The sequence below is a fragment of the Callionymus lyra genome, chromosome 9 (genome assembly GCF_982586985.1).
Source record: "Callionymus lyra chromosome 9, fCalLyr1.hap1.1, whole genome shotgun sequence".
Lineage (NCBI taxonomy): Eukaryota > Metazoa > Chordata > Actinopteri > Syngnathiformes > Callionymidae > Callionymus > Callionymus lyra.
Genome location: NC_141826.1, coordinates 23,559,654 through 23,578,078, shown reverse-complemented (window position 1 = coordinate 23,578,078; position 18,425 = coordinate 23,559,654). Strand labels below are relative to the sequence as shown.

The 18,425-nt window shown below is 38.2% G+C and overlaps 1 protein-coding gene across 1 annotated transcript in view; it reads right to left on the bottom strand.

The window, feature by feature from the left end:
* kcnip1a (Kv channel interacting protein 1 a) overlaps nucleotides 1-6,054 on the bottom strand; it is a 64,648-nt gene extending 58,594 nt beyond the window's left edge. Inside the window, exon 1 of the mRNA XM_087798538.1 lies at nucleotides 5,967-6,054. Coding sequence (XP_087654664.1) covers nucleotides 5,967-6,054 — 88 coding nt within the window. The remainder of the gene's footprint in view (nucleotides 1-5,966) is intronic.
* Nucleotides 6,055-18,425: the final 12,371 nt, after the last annotated feature.

Below are 18,425 nucleotides of genomic sequence, written 5' to 3'. Positions count from 1 at the left end.
CTGCCTCCAGCACTAAACAACTGCACTACACACCTGCACTACACATCTGCATTACACACCTAAACTACACAACTGCACTACACACCTAAGTTACACAACTGGACTACACTCCAGCACTACACTCCTGCCTCCAGCACTAAACAACTGCACTACACACCTGCACTACACACCTGCATTACACACCTAAACTACACAACTGCACTACACACCTGCACTACACACCTGCACTACACACCTGCACTACACACCTGCATTACACACCTAAACTACACACCTGCACTACACGCCTAAGTTACACAACTGGACTACACTCCAGCACTACACTCCTGCCTCCAGCACTAAACAACTGCACTACACACCTGCACTACACACCTGCATTACACACCTAAACTACACAACTGCACTACACACCTAAGTTACACAACTGGACTACACTCCAGCACTACACTCCTGCCTCCAGCACTAAACAATTGCACTACACACCTGCACTACACACCTGCATTACACACCTAAACTACACAACTGCACTACACACCTGCACTACACACCTGCACTACACACCTGCACTACACACCTGCATTACACACCTAAACTACACACCTGCACTACACACCTGCACTACACACCTGCATTACACACCTAAACTACACACCTGCACTACACACCTGCACTACACACCTGCATTACACACCTAAACTACACAACTGCACTACACACCTGCACTACACACCTGCACTACACACCTGCACTACACACCTGCATTACACACCTAAACTACACACCTGCACTACACACCTGCATTACACACCTAAACTACACACCTGCACTACACACCTGCACTACACACCTGCATTACACACCTAAACTACACAACTGCACTACACACCTGCACTACACACCTGCACTACACACCTGCACTACACACCTGCACTACACACCTAAACGACACACCTGCACTACACACCTGCACTACACACCTGCACTACACACCTGCATTACACACCTAAACTACACACCTGCACTACACACCTGCACTACACACCTGCATTACAAACCTAAACTACACAACTGCACTACACAACTGCACTACATAACTGCACTACACAACTGCACTACACACTTGCATTACACACTTAAACTACACAACTGCACTACACAACTGCACTACACACCTGCATTACACACCTAAACTACACAACTGCACTACACACCTGCACTACACACCTGCATTACACACCTATACTACACACCTGCACTACACACCTGCATTACACACCTAAACTACACAACTGCACTACACACCTGCATTACACACCTAAACTACACAACTGCACTACACACCTGCACTACACACCTGCATTACACAACTAAACTACACAACTGCACTACACACCTGCATTACACACCTAAACTACACAACTGCACTACACACCTGCACTACACACCTGCATTACACACCTAAACTACACACCTGCATTACACACCTAAACTACACAACTGCACTACACACCTGCACTACACACCTGCATTACACACCTAAACTACACACCTGCACTACACACTTGCACTACACACCTGCACTACACACCTGCACTACACAACTGCACTACACACTTGCATTACACACCTAAACTACACAACTGCACTACACAAATGCACTACACACCTGCACTACACACCTGCACTACACACCGGCACTACACACCTAAGTTACACAACTGGACTACACTCCAGCACTACACTCCTGCCTCCAGCACTAAACAACTGCACTACACACCTGCACTACACATCTGCATTACACACCTAAACTACACAACTGCACTACACACCTAAGTTACACAACTGGACTACACTCCAGCACTACACTCCTGCCTCCAGCACTAAACAACTGCACTACACACCTGCACTACACACCTGCATTACACACCTAAACTACACACCTGCACTACACACCTGCACTACACACTTGCACTACACACCTGCACTACACACCTGCACTACACACTTGCACTACACACCTGCACTACACACCTGCACTACACACCTGCACTACACACCTGCATTACACACCTAAACTACACACCTGCACTACACACCTGCACTACACACCTGCACTACACGCCTGCACTACACACCTGCACTACACACCTGCACTACACAACTGCGTCATCTTTCCATCATGGATTCAGAGGAGCTGATCCTCATCCCAGCTCTAAACTAATCTTAATTCCTTCTTAGTTTCAGACGCCGTTAAAGTGAAATCATCAGAAATTCTAGTTTTTAATAAAGTTTCGTCCTTAAGGTTCAAAGTATTACATTAAAAACTTTCACTTGCCGAACTAAATAAATGTTGAACAATCTTGACCTGAACTTCATACATTCTTCATGAAGAGCAAGAAAACACCTTCGAGTGTCTCGTAAAATATTAATAAAATAAAAGCACAAATAGTGAAACGATATTTTTACTCTTATATTTATGTTCAATCACCAATTTTATAATTTGTTGTTAACATTTTGAGTCAAAAATTAAACCACTTTCCTTCTTGTTCTTTAATCAAAACCTCCACAAATAAACATCAGAAATCTTTTAATTCTGACTTTTTAAAGACCAATAGAAATGTCGAGAGTCATTAACTCCACTTCATATTAGGATCTGAGTCTGGTTCTTCTCAAGGTTTCTGCCTTTTAAAATAACATATTTTCTCCTTGAATCAACACGACATGAAGACGTTCATGTGTCACGAGGTGAGAAGAATCTTTCTTAACCCGACTTGAATATAATAATATATTGACTATAGTTCCGAGGGAGCCTGAGGGTTTCAAACCTGACACCTGCCTTGCTCATGGGCGGTGATGCTCCTCACACTAGTCTGGTTGTTGTTGCTGAGATGTTTATTTCTCTGTCTGAAGAGCTTGTATAAGTCACGTGACCTGCATACAAACGACCTGATGGAGAAGATTATTGATGACGTCACGTCCTCTGGGACTGTTTTCCATGTGAATTATTACGTTATAATGTGAATCAGAGCCACGTTCAAACGGATATGACGTCACGGTCAAAAGGAAATAAGATAAACAGCTTGAGAGCAACAAATAAACACACAAATATACCTTTAAAAAATCATCATAGTATCTGGTTTTTCGCAGCGAAGACTTGATGAATATTTAATGTCGCTGTGATGAAGAAAAACACCTCGAGTCTCTCTCACCGTCTGCTGTCGTTATATAAGCTTCCCGTGATAACATCCAATAATTCAAGATTAACGGAAACACAATCAGGGAAAAGATTTAATTCATAAACCATTTAACGCGAGGATGAAGGGAAAAGCATAGACGCTGGCGCCCTCTGTTGGTCAGCATAGGAAATGCAACAGATTTAAAACTACTAGTTAAATACTTTTGTTTTATTTCAAATCAATCATTGTTTTAAAATATAGCAATTTATGTTGTTAGTGATGAAGATGAAGCTTTTCATTTTTCGTTTTAATTTTTTTTAAAGGTAAAACTGCTCTTTTTAGAGAATTTGTGGGAGAAGTTTCTTTAACACAAACATTGATGAAAATAAATAGTAAGTAAGTAAGTAAGTTTATAGAGCGCTTTTCCACATCAGGGTCACAAAGCTCTTAATTGTTTAAGCGCTTTCTGACAATAAACCCAATAAAATATTTACTTAAAAGGTCAAGATAACACAGAGAACAACACAGGAGTTCCAGTAAATCAAAATATATCTTCTGATGTCATATTTCAGCAACGCTACCTAACGTTGTTTCTAAAATAATTATTAGTTTATTAAAGTTGGTCGATAAGATTGTATTAAAACGTACACGCGTAAGATTTTCTTTTTTTTCAAGTTCCACATGTGACCAGCAGAGGTCAGCCACACACAGAGCGATAAAGCGAGGCTATTCAGTGACTAAACTACGAGACAAACTCTGAAATATTTTGAATTTATCTCGTAAAATAAACGTTAAAAATAAACATATTTATCTTTCATAAAGATGGAAGTTAAATGCAAACATCTATATAAACAGATCTGTTCACTTCCTGAAGGATTTTTGTGGAAGTTCCTGAATGGAATCTGGAAAATGTAAAATGACACAGTCAGCAAAAAACTCTTGAAAGGATCCAGATCTGACCCGGAAACTCTGCAGTTCTTTGTAAAAACATGAGAAATAAAATGTCAAAATAAAGGTATGAAATATAGCGTTTATATTATCTTTATATTATCATTTAATGTATCCATTATAAGACAATAAAGGAAATTAAAAACGACATTAATGGATGAAAATAACGACTTACAGGACAAGATATGAAGGAGAATTATGTTTTTTTATGTTCAATAAATCGCAATAATGACTCAAAGCGTGAGAATCCAGTCGTTACAACGAAGATAAAAACGCTAAAATTAACATTAATTGGATTTTAAAGCGGGAGAGAATTAATTTAATAACCGATTTATTTTCGACCATTTTTTAATTGACTGTGAATGAACGGGTCTGTCAATCCTTCACTAAACCATGACTATTGTGAGAGAAAACAAATAAAAACCAGTTGAAAGTATTCTTTCAAAAAAACATCTAAAAGCATCTCAAGCTCTTTCAAGTTCCCAGGATTCATGTGAACAAATGGTTTGTTTAATGGCTTCTTTATTTCCTGCTCTTTTGTGAGGAACGTGTTACGTAACCCTCGTGCGTGAGTGCAGAGACCCCGGGGGGCTGTAGGGGGCTGTAGGGGGCTGTAGGGGGGCAGCAGCTCTTGAGCAAGGCATGAGTGAGTCTCTGTTAGATTAATTTGTTTGAATCACTTCACTGGTGTTTCCTGCACTTCACACTAAATGTCAATTGCCTCAAAAACACTGAAAGTATGAGAGATTGTGTCTTTGTGTGTGCGTGTGCGTGTGTGTGTGTGCGTGTGCGTGTGTGTGTGTGTGTGTATGTGTGTGTGTGTGTGTGTGTGCGTGTGTGTGTGTGTGCGTGTGTGCCCAGAGGCAGTTGCACAGTTTCTGAAGATTTGTGTGTAATTGCACCACTGCTATACTGCCGCCATAATAAACGCTCCACGATGAGATTAAAAAGCACTACACACACACACACACACACACACAGACACACACTCAAACACACACACACACACACACACACAGACACACACACACACACACACACACACACACACACACACACACACACACAGACACACACTCAAACACACACACACACACACTTATTGGCTTTCTATCAAGGAATTCTACACACACATAAACCACAACAACTAATGAATCAGCAGAGAAAACTCTCTGTTTCCACGAAGCTTCAGACCTTCTCTCATCCTCCTCTCCTCCTCTCATCCTCCTCTCCTCTTCCTCTCCTCCTCTCCTCCTCCTCATCCTCATCTTCCTCTTCCTCTTCCTCTTCCTCTTCCTCTTCCTCCTCCTCTCCTCTTCCTCTCCTCCTCTCCTCTTCCTCATCCTCCTCCTCCTCTTCCTCTTCCTCTTCCTCTTCCTCTTCCTCTTCCTCCTCCTCTCCTCTTCCTCCTCCTCTCCTCTTCCTCTCATCCTCTCTTCCTCCTCTCATCCTTTCCTCGTCCTCTCATACTCCTCTCCTCCTCTCATCCTCCTCCCCTACTCTCATCCTCCTCTCCTTCTCTCCTCTCATCCTCTCCTCTCCCATCCTCTCCTCTTCTCATCCTCTCCTCCTCTCATCCTCTTCTCCTCTCATCTTCTCCTCCTCTCCTCCTCTCATACTCCTCTCCTCCTCTTCTAGTCGCCACACAGACACATTTTATTACTCACATTCATCAGCGTCTCTATATCAACTTTATTTCTCCTCCACTCGTTCACTCCTTTTATCTCCTGCCCTGGAGAAGGAGGTCAAGCCCGACAAGAGTCTTCAAGACACGAGTCGTAAAGAAGATGTTTTTTCACGAGCTCGAGCTTCGAGGAACTTTAGAAAAAAAACGTCTCTTACCTTTGTTGAGTTTCCCGGTGACGAGTCTGTGCAGAGACACCGCGAACTTGACCAGACCTTGTTTACATCTCTTCACACAGCCCGGCATGATGGCCAGGAGGGGGGTCCGGGGTCCGGGGTCCGGGACCAACTCAGAGTCAATCCAAACACAAGTGAGGAGTGAAGTGAGTCCTGTGTTCATGGAGGAATCAAAAGATGGAGTGAACTCTCTCTGTCCACTCCCTCCATCCCTCCATCCCGCCATCCCTCCATCCCTCCATCCCTCCATCCCTCCATCCCTCCATCCATCCATACACTTAAAAAACTGAAACATGCAGTTCAGACGCAGAGAAAGTCATAAAAAGTAACGATAATGGACATTAAAGTTTCCACAAAACTTACTTCCACTCGTCGGTTTGAAGGTGAAGAAGTTTGTTTGCGCTCGTTCACTTCAGCACCACGAGTGTGGACAGTTCCCTCAACACTGAGCTCGACGCTGTGTGACAAACACACGCGTCCTGAAGCCCCGCCCACCTCCTCCTGCACGAGGGCAGATCCATGTGGAGTAAAACAGCGTCATCACAGAATTCGATTTTAAACATTTTAAATATTGAATTTATTTTATTGAAACTTTATTGGTTTTTTTAAAGCATTGAATTAAAAAATAATGTGTATTTTATTTATTTATTTTACACATAGAGTCCGATTCTGATTGCAATAATCCAACAATTAACGTGATATTTTTAAAGTCGTAGTCTTTTAATTTCAATCAGAAAATGTTGCTGTTATACAATCTTGCCAGACTAAACCAATCGAGCATGATTGGCTGAAAGATCGACCAAGTAACTCATTACTCGTTTAGTTTAGTCTGACTGGTGGCACTATCTTTTTAACAATTTTAAATTGGATTTAAAAGGCAACGAATTAAAAAAAAAATTAATAATAATTAATTAAAAAATTGTAATTTAGTCAAATTAAAAAAACATTATTGTAATAAGATCAAACTTTGCGTAAAAAACATTTTAAATAAATTCAAATGTATTAATTTAAGAACTCTTGAGTACAAACTTTTAGTATACAAATTTCTTAATTAAATTGTTCAATTGTAAGACATATCATTACATTCAAATTATTAATTTATTGAAAAAATAATAATAAATTCCTAAAAAACATTTCAATTATAAAAAAATTGAAATTCCGATCTCTTTTGATAGAAGTAATAGAAGTGAAAACCAAAATATGTCAAAACATCAGCTTTAGAAGCTTCTTGAGTCGACTGTATCCTCTCGTCCTCAGTCGACACAAGGATCTGGCTGGATCTCTTCTGCCAACTAGTGGTCAGGAGTTTATCTGACTCTGTCCCTTAAAACTGAGCTTAAAGGTTGTGTTTTTAAAATGAACAGATTACCTTAATAGCCTCAGTGATGGGTTGACAAGGCTTCATGAAACAACAGACATGGTATCATGATACAACATCTTCATTTTAAGAGACCACCAGATGTCACTCTCTGCTTCATAATCTTTGCTCAATGAAAAATGGCAAAATTTTTCAAAACCAAGAGTGACATCTAGTGGCAAAAATGAAGAAACTGTATCATGATACCTCATCAGGTGTTTCATGAAACCTCATCATGTGTTTCGTGAAGCTTCATCAGTTGTTTCATGAAACCTCATCAGTTGTTTCATGAAACCTCATCAAGTGTTTCATGAAGCCTCATCCATTGTTTCATGACACCTCATCATGTGTTTCATGAAGCCTAATCAGTTGTTTCATGAAACCTCATCAGTTGTTTCATGAAACCTCATCAGTTGTTTCTTGAAACCTCATCATGTGTTTCATGAAGCCTTATCAGGTGTTTCATGAAACTTCATCAGGTTTTTCATGAAACCTCATCAGTTGTTTTATAAAGCCTCATCAGGTGTTTCATGAAACCTCATCAGGTGTTTCATGAAACCTCATCAGGTGTTTCATGAAACCTCATCACATGTTTCATGAAGCCTCGTCAGGTTTTTCATTAAACCTCATCAGGTGTTTCGTGAAACCTCATCAGGTGTTTCATGAAACCTCATCATGTGTTTCATTAAACCTCATCAGGTGTTTCATGAAGCCTCATCAGGTGTTTCATTAAACCTCATCAGGTGTTTCATGAAGCCCCATCAGGTGTTTTATTATCCCTCATCAGGTGTTTCATGAAACATCATCAGGTGTTTCATGAAACCTCATCATGTGTTTCATGAAGCCCCATCAGGTGTTTTATTATCCCTCATCAGGTGTTTCATGAAACATCATCAGGTGTTTCATGAAACCTCATCAGGTGTTTCATGAAGCCTCATCAGGTGTTTCATGAAACCTCATCAGGTGTTTCATGAAGCCTCATCAGGTGTTTCATGAAGCCTCATCAACACATCGCTAAAACATCTTCTTGGCAGAAGTAATTAATCTGATACAGCACAAGCCTGGACTAATAATCCGCAGAAGGAATAAACTTTGAATTAATAAATAATGGAATCTTGAGAAGATACTTTTTTAATGAGCATAAATACATTTGAGGCGAAGAAAAACAAATTTGTTCTTTCATCGTTTCAACCTGATTAATGAATGTTTACTTTCTACTCCCTCACGGAGCTGAGTAAGCGCTTTTTTACCGTAACCAATAAAATGGTGACGTCAAACTAATATGAATGTAACTTATATTTAATGGTGTCATCTGCGTATATATACACGAATCCATGTGTTTATCTCCAGGCTTGTAACACATTCTTCACTATCGATTGAAAAATACTTATCTTAAATCCAATTAAGCTCTTTTTTACGCCCGATCATAAATCATTGATAAACTCTCGCTCGCCAACAGCAGGAAGTCAATGCGGCCGCGGCGGAACTGATTTAACGCCGACCCGGACCAGACCCGACATCCATCGCGACGCTCGAACCTGACGCGGAACCAAAACTGAGACAAAAGACAGGAGTTAGAGAGGAGCATGCTGGGAGTTCATCTCATAACTCAAGACTATTTTTAGTCGAGGATATTGAAGCCGGACCTGAACGTCGGGAAGAGAAACGGAGGGAAGGATTGTAAGGGACGCCGGAGGAGGGGAGGGGGGGATGTAATGAAACAATAAAAATGCAGATGAAAGCATTAAAAAACAGAGGAAGGAGGGGAGAGTACGTTAAAGAGGGGGATGCGTCGCTGGAGGTGGAATGTAAAACGTAATGTTCCCTTAAACAAAAGCATTATTAGCAAAACACAGCTGCGGAAACGTTGGAGCCACGAGAGGAAAAAAATGATGGATTTAATGGAGGTTAACGTTCAGAGCGACATAAACATCATGTCGAGTCGTGTGAACATGTCGCAGTGGAACGTTATGCGTCTCCTTCGTGGCCCCAGACTAGAGACACGATCCACACCAGGGGCCCCAAACTTGCGACACCTTCACTTGATGTCGATGGAACCATATGGAACGGAACCCAAGTGCGAGTGAGAGTCTCGAGCAGAACACAGGGATTATGAAGTCCAATATCTCATATGTAAATAAGGGTCCAATATATCATGAGAAAGTGTGAATAAGAGTCCAAAACCTCACACAGAAATAAAAGTTCGAAATCTCACACGTGAATAAGAGTCCAAAGCCTTACATGGAAATAAAAGTCTGAAATCTCACATGTCAATAAGAGTCCAAATCCTCACTCGGGAATAAGAGTCCAAATCCTCACTCGGGAATAAGAGTCCAAATCCTCACTCAGGAATAAGAGTCCAAATCCTCACTCAGGAATAAGAGTCCAAAATCTCACACGCGAATAGGAGTCCAAAATTTCACTAGGGAATAAGAGTCCGAAACCTCACTAGGGAATAAGAGTCCAAAATCTCACATGTGGATAAGAATCCCAAATTTCACAAGTGAATAAGAGTCCAATACCTCACACTTGAATAAGAATCCAAAATTTCACACGTGAATAAGAATCCAAAATTTCATACGTGAATAAGATTCCAAAATCTCGCACATGAATAAGAGTCCAAAATCTTACACGTGAATAAGAGTCCAAAATCTCACATGTGGATAAGAATTCTAAATCTCAAATGTGAATAAGAGTCCAAAATATCTAACAAAAAGTCCAAAAACTCTGTGTCTATCAACACAGGGAATAAATAGCAAAAGAAAACCAGAACAAGGAATCTGAAAACAGAACAAAAAATACGAAGGTCAAAATATTCTAAAAAATGATTTAAAAAAAATCATCAGGGCAAGAATATAAAATCCAACATAAGCCAAGAAACACGAGAGAAAGAATCACATCAAAATATCAACAAAACTTTTTGTTCTGGAGGCAGGTGGTAGAAATACTGTAAGTTAACACTTTCAAATTAGTTTATAGCTCTACTGGATAGAGGAGAAAAATAGATAGAGAGAGAAATTTGAATAATTTTTAGTAGATCTCTGAACAAAACTGGGTAGAAGGCAAGAGAAAAGAAAAGCATTTTAAATAATTCCCCACTTGAGTGGATTAAAAACAAAGAAAGTGGTCGTGCTGCCAGACTCTCCAGGGAACCAGTGTTTACTTCCAACATGGATTTCTTTCATTTCTGTGCCTCAGTGAGAGTCGATGTGATGCCAACGTCCTCCTTTGAAGTTTGTACATGTGTGTTCAGCATGTTTCAAGCTGTGCCAGTGACACGTCCGACTCTCAACATAAAAGGTACAAAAAAAACAACAACAAGAGTCCAGTATCTCATAGGACAATAAGAGTCCAAAATCTCACATGTGAATAAGAGTCCAAAATCTCCCATGTTATTAAGAGTCTGAAATCTCACATGTTATTAGGAGCCCAAAATCTCACATGTTATTAAGAGTCCAATATCTCCCATGTGAATAAGAGTCCGAAATCTCACATGTTATTAAGAGTCCAAAATCTCACATGTTATTAAGAGTCCAAAATCTCCCATGTGAATAAGAGTCCGAAATCTCACATGTTATTAAGAATCCAAAATCTCACATGTGAATAAGAATCCAAAATCTCATGTGTTATTAAGAGTCAAAAAACTCCCATGTGAATAAGAGTCCAAAATCTCACATTTTATTAAGAGTCCAAAATCTCACATGTTATTAAGAGTCCAAAATCTCCCATGTGAATAACAGTCCAAAATCTCACATGTGACTAACAGTCCAAAATCTTACATGTGAATAAGAGTCCAAAATCTCCCATGTTATTAAGAGTCCGAAATCTTACATGTTATTAAGAGCCCAAAATCTCACATGTTATTAAGAGTCCAATATCTCCCATGTGAATAAGAGTCCGAAATCTCACATGTTATTAAGAGTCCAAAATCTCCCATGTGAATAATAGTCCAAAATATCAAATGTTAATAACAGTCCAAGATTGCACACTTGAATACGAGTCCAAAACCTCACACATGAATAAGAGTCCAAAATCTCACGTCAATTAGAGTCCAAAACCTAATGAAAATGTAATATAATGTCGTTAGACTTGAGGACCACAAAAGTTGTTGCCGAGTTGACAAACACAGAAACAACTAATTGAGTATCAACGCAGTTCAAACTGAGCCAAAAAAGGGATGATGCAGGAAATTAAATGCCGTTAGCAGAAGTAATCACCACTTTGCTCTTTGCCAGCCGAGGATAACCTCGAACAGCAGAAAGTGTAAGCGTTAGAGGAGACGAAACGACTCGTGGACTCTGCCAGGAATACACAAACAGCACAAACAACTTCACAGGAACTTCAGCAAAGACACTGCAGAGGTTATGATGGCGATAGCAGTGATTTAGAAGAAGAAGGAACGTAACTCAAGGATTCTGGTCCGGAATTTTATGAGGCAGCTGGACGGTTCAAAATGTAATGATTTAATCTTCGTATAAAATATCAGTTTTTAGTGTCAATATGTAGATTTACTGTATAATAACCATAAAACATAGTTAGTTTGGAATGTGTTCAAGACAGTTTGGTTAAAATAAAATTCTGTTCGGTGCTAAAAGATTTTGTCGTGATTGAGTTTGAAATGTTCTTTAAACTTCCTGAGTCCATCAAAAAATACGTTACAAGATTCATTTTGGACTCTTATTTACATTTGAGATTTTGGACTCTTATTCAAAATGTGTTTTATGTGTGAAATTTTGGACCATTAATCCTGGTTAGATTTTGCACTCTTATGCACGTGTTAGATGTTGGACGCTTATTAACGTGTTAGATTTTGGACTGTTATTCATGTGCGAGATTTTGGACTCTTTATCACGTGTTAGATTTTGGACTCTTATTCCAGGTTAGATTTTGAAATCTTATTCACGTGTTATATTCTGGACTCTTATTCACGTATTAGATTTTGGACTCTTATTCCAGGTTAGATTCTGGACTCTTATTCACGTGTTATATTCTGGACTGTTAATCACGTATTAGATTTTGGACTCTTATTCCAGGTTAGATTCTGGACTCTTATTCACGTGTTAGATTTTGGACTCGAATTCACATGTTATATTCCGGACTCTTATTCACTTGTTAGATTTTGGACTCTTATTCCAGGTTAGATTTTGGACTCTTATTCCAGGTTAGATTTTGGACTCTTATTCAAGTGTTAGATTTTGGAATCTTATTCACGTTATTTTCCGGACTCTTATTCACTTGTTAGATTTTGGACTCTTATTCCAGGTTAGATTTTGGACTCTTATTCAAGTGTTAGATTTTGGACTCTTATGACCAATCACAGCAGAGTGGGCGTGGTTACGGTCAATAGTGAGCGAACGTTCCGTAGATTCACGTTTGCTTCGAAGCTAAACGTTGAACCGTTTAAAGTCCAAGCGACGACTAATGCTTGACCTTTCATTAAAGGGTTTTACATTTGGTGTCAAGCGCTCGAGCACGAAAAAAGAAGAAGAAAAATGTCTTTTTTTCCGAACGATCGTAAACTGTGCCCCCATTGTTCACGATTAATGACATCACAGTCTCCGCACACGTCGTACATAATTGCTCGTCCACTCATAAATATAAATCGCAACACTCGGCGGAACTTGAGGCGCTAATCTCCGCAGATGATGAAGGGAACACAGAAGAAGGAGAAGAAGCGTTTTCCACTATGATAGAGCGAGAGATAAAAACATTGTGTAAAACGAGGGATGTTGACGTGGTAAACATTAAGATCTCATCTCGACACCACCGGGATAATGGCGCTCAGAGTATGAGGAATGAACGAGAGGATGGAGGTTGAAAGGAGGAGCTGGAATGGAGGATAAATCCACCGAAAAAAAAAAAAAAAGGGAATGTGTCGGAGGAAGGAGATAAAGACGAGCGGTTTAAAGCGTGTGGTGATAGTGATAGTGCGGCTCTAAATATAACAGAGATGTTCTGATAATGTTCCTCGACAGACATGGAGGGACTGAAGACGTTCCTCTCACTGTAGCGACCGTGAAGACCCGGATCATTCCATCACCGCCGCTGACAACAAAGCCAACAATCCCCCTCGGAGGCGACTCTCTTATCGAGCGGCTCCCAGCAGCCCCGGCCCCCGGAGGTCCCATTCAAAAGCACAAGAACAAACAAACACCGCGGACGCCGTCAGTGCTGCTGACGACGACGACGACGACGAGGATGAAATTCAAACCCGTTTCTCCTCTTTCGCTTCCAGACGATGCGTTTCCTCGGACTGGTGAAGGTGATACTTCTGTACCAGTCGTTCACACGCGCCATCATCAAGTATACACGAGTACTACTCCCTCAGCTGTGGTTCATATAAGTACAATTAAAAACAACCTTTAGAAGATGAAGATAAACCGGTCAAATAAAGGACAGTTGAAATACTGGGGCACGGTCACTTTGTCTTGGTTTATGCCAGAGTAATCCATTACTTTTTAGATTATAGAAAGTATTTATATACTACATACAGTACATACTGTACATACAAATACTTCCATGTTGTTCGTCTGTACATGTACACAGTAGACACTGGGAGTTCAAGCGAGACTCACGTGGGAGATTTAGGACTCTTATTAACGTGTGGGATTTTGGACTCTTATTCACGTCTGGGATTTTGGACTCTTATTCACGTATGGGATTTTGGACTCTTATTCACGTCTGGGATTTTGGACTCTTATTCACGTCTGGGATTTTGGACTCTTATTCACGTCTGGGATTTTGGACTCTTATTCACGTCTGGGATTTTGGACTCTTATTCACGTCTGGGATTTTGGACTCTTATTCACGTATGGGATTTTGGACTCTTATTCACGTCTGGGATTTTGGACTCTTATTCACGTCTGGGATTTTGGACTCTTATTCACGTCTGGGATTTTGGACTCTTATTCACGTGTGAGATTTTGGACTCTTATTCACGTCTGGGATTTTGGACTCTTATTCACGTCTGGGATTTTGGACTCTTATTCACGTCTGGGATTTTGGACTCTTATTCACGTCTGGGATTTTGGACTCTTATTCACGTGTGAGATTTTGGACTCTTATTTACTTTTGTTTAGATGATGATATTGTGTCACTCTAGACCAGTACTTCTTCAATAGTGGGCCTCACTGGTACATGTAGTTACACAATCACGCCTGTAGGTGAAAGTAAGTAAGTAATGTCCGATTCTTAGGTTGACTTCTTTATTTTTTAACAATTATAACATTCTTAATATATATTGCATTATTTCGTGAGTCTTTTTAAAATCAATCTAATTCTTTTTTTAATTCAATATATATATATATATATATATATTTTTTTAATTCAATCTGGTTTTTTTTTTTATTCAATATTTTTTTTATTTAATCACATTTCTTTTTTTTTAATTTAATGAAAACCTTCTTTTAGTTCAATCTAATTTTTTTTTAATTCAATCTAATATTTTTCTAAATTCAATATATATATTTTTAATTCGATATATATTTTTTATTTTTTATTCAATATTATTTTATTTTTCAATTAAATCTTATAATTGATTTGAATTCAAACCTTTTTTTTTATTCAATAAAATTTAATTTTGGCAAATTGATTTTCTTTAAATATTTTCTGTTACAGACTGAAAATCATGTAAAGTTTTTAGTTAATAAAACATTTTTGGGGGCATAAACAAAAAGTTAGTTAATTAGTTAATAATCGTAGTAATTTAACATGTAATAATTTATGATACTGAGTAAATTCCCTGAATTGTTTCTAACCCTTGGTCATTTTCTACCGTAATGTCTGGTCTAATCTCGCACATCAAATTTAACCTCAGATAGTTTGACTAAAATCTTGACGTGAATAATTTTACCTCAAAACAAAGATTCATCAAATGTAATATTAACATAAAAAACTGCCCAACTTGATCCGTATCAACAAACAGGATGTTGAAAAACTAACTTTCCTTATACATGCTTTTATTTTGAAAAGGATTTAACGAAAAAGACCACAGATTCGTCTCCAGGATCCAACCTTTACGTTACCGTCCATCAGAATCTTTAATCTCCTCCTGAGACGTAATTACTGCGTCGGTCATTAACTCGTGTAAACAAGACACGGCTGGTGTGTGTCATGTATGTTGAAGTGTGTGTTCGTAATGAAGACGAATCTCCTCGGAGAGATTAATGAGGGTCCCGGGGGCCCCGAGACGACTCTTCATTTCTGCTTGTTTAAGGGCCCGGTAGCGCTCGGTCGAAGCTTTTGATATATGGACACATAACACACTTAACAGCAGCAGTTGTGTAACTAGTTTCTGTATTTATTTTTTTATTTTAAAACATAGTTTATAAAGCAGAAGCTACTTTTACGTCTTGAAAAAAACGTTTGGATTTCACATCAAGTCAGGAATTAAAGGATTTATTTAGATTGAACGTGTTTGTATTCGTCTCCCCCTATTGTTAAAACAGTGCAATTGCAAAAGTTTAGATTGTCGTGAAAACCGAAGCGTCTCCTGCCCTCCTGTCACAACCAGAACAAACGTTTTTCAAACACAACGAGGGTATTTTTGGTTAGTTTCTCTTTCCTGCAGCTTGAGTCGTTACGCTAACGCTAAAGTTCTTTGGCAACGTTTCACTTTAAATTAGTTACAATAATGAAATTAACTTAGAATTTTTAACATCCTTTCAAAATAAACAACAATTAACATGTTATTTTTTATTCTTCAGCCTGAGTTGCTGTCATTATAGCATCACTAGCTTAAGATGCTAACATTTGCGATGCTAATAATAATTAAAGTTCAAGTCAGTTTTTGGGAAATTTCACTTTAATTTAGTAACATGAGAAAAGTATTTAGAAATGTTATTATCTTTCTAAATAATCATAAACCAACATGTTAGCATATCAAATGTTAGCAGCTAACATGTTATCATCTAAAATGTTAGGGGCTAAAATGTTATCAGGTATATGCTAGCAGATGAAATATTAGCAGCTAAAATGTAAGCAGGTGAATGATAGGAGGTAAATGTAAGCAGCTAAAATGTTAGCAGGTAAATGTTAGCAGCTAAAATGTTAGGAGCTAAAATTTTAGCAGCTAAAACGTTAGGAGCTAAAATGTTAGCAGGTAAAATGTAAGCAGGTAAATATGAGGAGCTAAAATTTTAGCAGGTAAATGTTAGGAGCTAAAATGTTAGCAGCTAAAATGTAAGCAGCTAAAATGTTAGGAGCTAAAATGTTAGCAGGTAAATGTTAGCAGCTAAAATGTTAACAGCTAAATGTTAGCAGCAAAAATGTTAGGAGCTAAAATGTTAGCAGGTAAATGTTAGCAGCTAAAATGTTAGGAGCTAAAATGTTATTAGCTAAAATGTTATCAGGGAAATATTAGGAGCTTAAATGTTAGCAGCTTAAATGTTAGGAGCTCAAATATTAGCAGCTAAAATGTTAGCAGCTAAAATGTTAGCGGCTAAAATGTTAGCGGCTAATTGTTAGCAGCTAACATGTTAGGAACTCATTTGACTGTGGAGGTTCCATTGAGTCCTTGAATCTGCAGCCACAGATTGTATCGTCGTGTTGGCCGACGTCGCTGCTTCTAATCTGTTCCGTCAGTTTTGAGTTTCACTCGAAAGCGAGTCGAGTCCAAAGGTTTTCAGTCGATCTGAGCAGCTCTTTGTACGTCTGTCAGCAGCTTTGACGGACGCTGAGTCTGCGAAGAAAGCGTCCATCAGAGGATGTGACTGGGTTACACATCACTGGACAAAACTCCACCACGCTGAGCCTCGTTTTTGTTTCCATAATGGCTCGAGTGTTACTTAATAGGACGTCGTCCAAACAAATCCATTATTGAGGACGACTTAAAGAGACCTAAAGTCCCTGGAAAAGAGGTTTGGAAGTTTAATGTTGTTTTTTTTAATCTATTAATGGATACACACTGAACAGATGAAGAAGCTTTTGTACAAAAACAATCACTTTATGATTTAATCTAAATGTTTCAAGTATGAATAACAAAAACAAGATATGAATTATGATTAAACTGTTTAAGTAGAACAAACAAAAAGGAAAACAAGATTAAAAAAAATGGTTGTTTTTTATAATTCATGGTTTAAAACGGCTTCTGAGATGCTATCAGTACAGAATGAATAGCTTTAGCGAGTAGCTGCTAACAGTCATGATGCTAAAGACCATTTTTTGCCATATTTTCATTCACTTTACATCAGTTAAATAATGAAAAGTACTTTGGCATGTTATATGTTTAAATTAATACTTAATTAATACGTTATTTGATTATTTCATCATTTCCTCACAACAGCATTAGTAGTTTTAGCTGTTAGCTGTTAACAGTCGGGATGCTAACACTGCTGAAGACTGTTTTTTGCAATATTTTCATTCATTTTACATTAGTTAAATAATCAAAAGTATTTAGGAATGTTATATGTTGAAAGAAAAAACCTTAATTCATATGTTATTTTGATTATTTCATCATGAGTTACGATCATTACAGCATTAGTAGCTTTAGCTGTTAGCTGCTATCAGTTGTGATGCTAACACTGCTAAAGACCGTTTTTTGCCATATTTTCATTCACTTTAAATTAGTAAAATTATCAAAGGTATTAAGGAATGTTATATGTTTAAATAATACTAAACATACATGTGATTATTTCATAATGAGTTGCTCTCAATAAAAGTTTTAGCAAGGAGCTGCTAACTGTCGCAATGCTAACACTAACATTTCCATTCATTTAAATGAGTTACATGATAAAATGTATTAAAAAAACGTTCTTTTTCTGCCTAAATAATTCTAAACGAAAGTGTTATCTGTGATTCTTTTATTCTTTCTCATTACAGCATTACAAGCTTTAGCGATTAGCTGCTAGTAGTCTAACACTGCTAAAGTCCGTTTCCAACCTTTCCATTTACTTTAAATTAGTAACAATAATAAAATAAGCAGCTATGTTAGAAGCTAAAATGCTAGCATGTAAATGTTAGTTTTTAGTTTTTTAAATATAAATTTCTAACTAAAACAAAAAACCGTTGATAAAGAAACAAACCACAGTTAATATAAACACATTTATTTTGGTACAGTCATGTGACATCTGTGAGAAAAACATCTG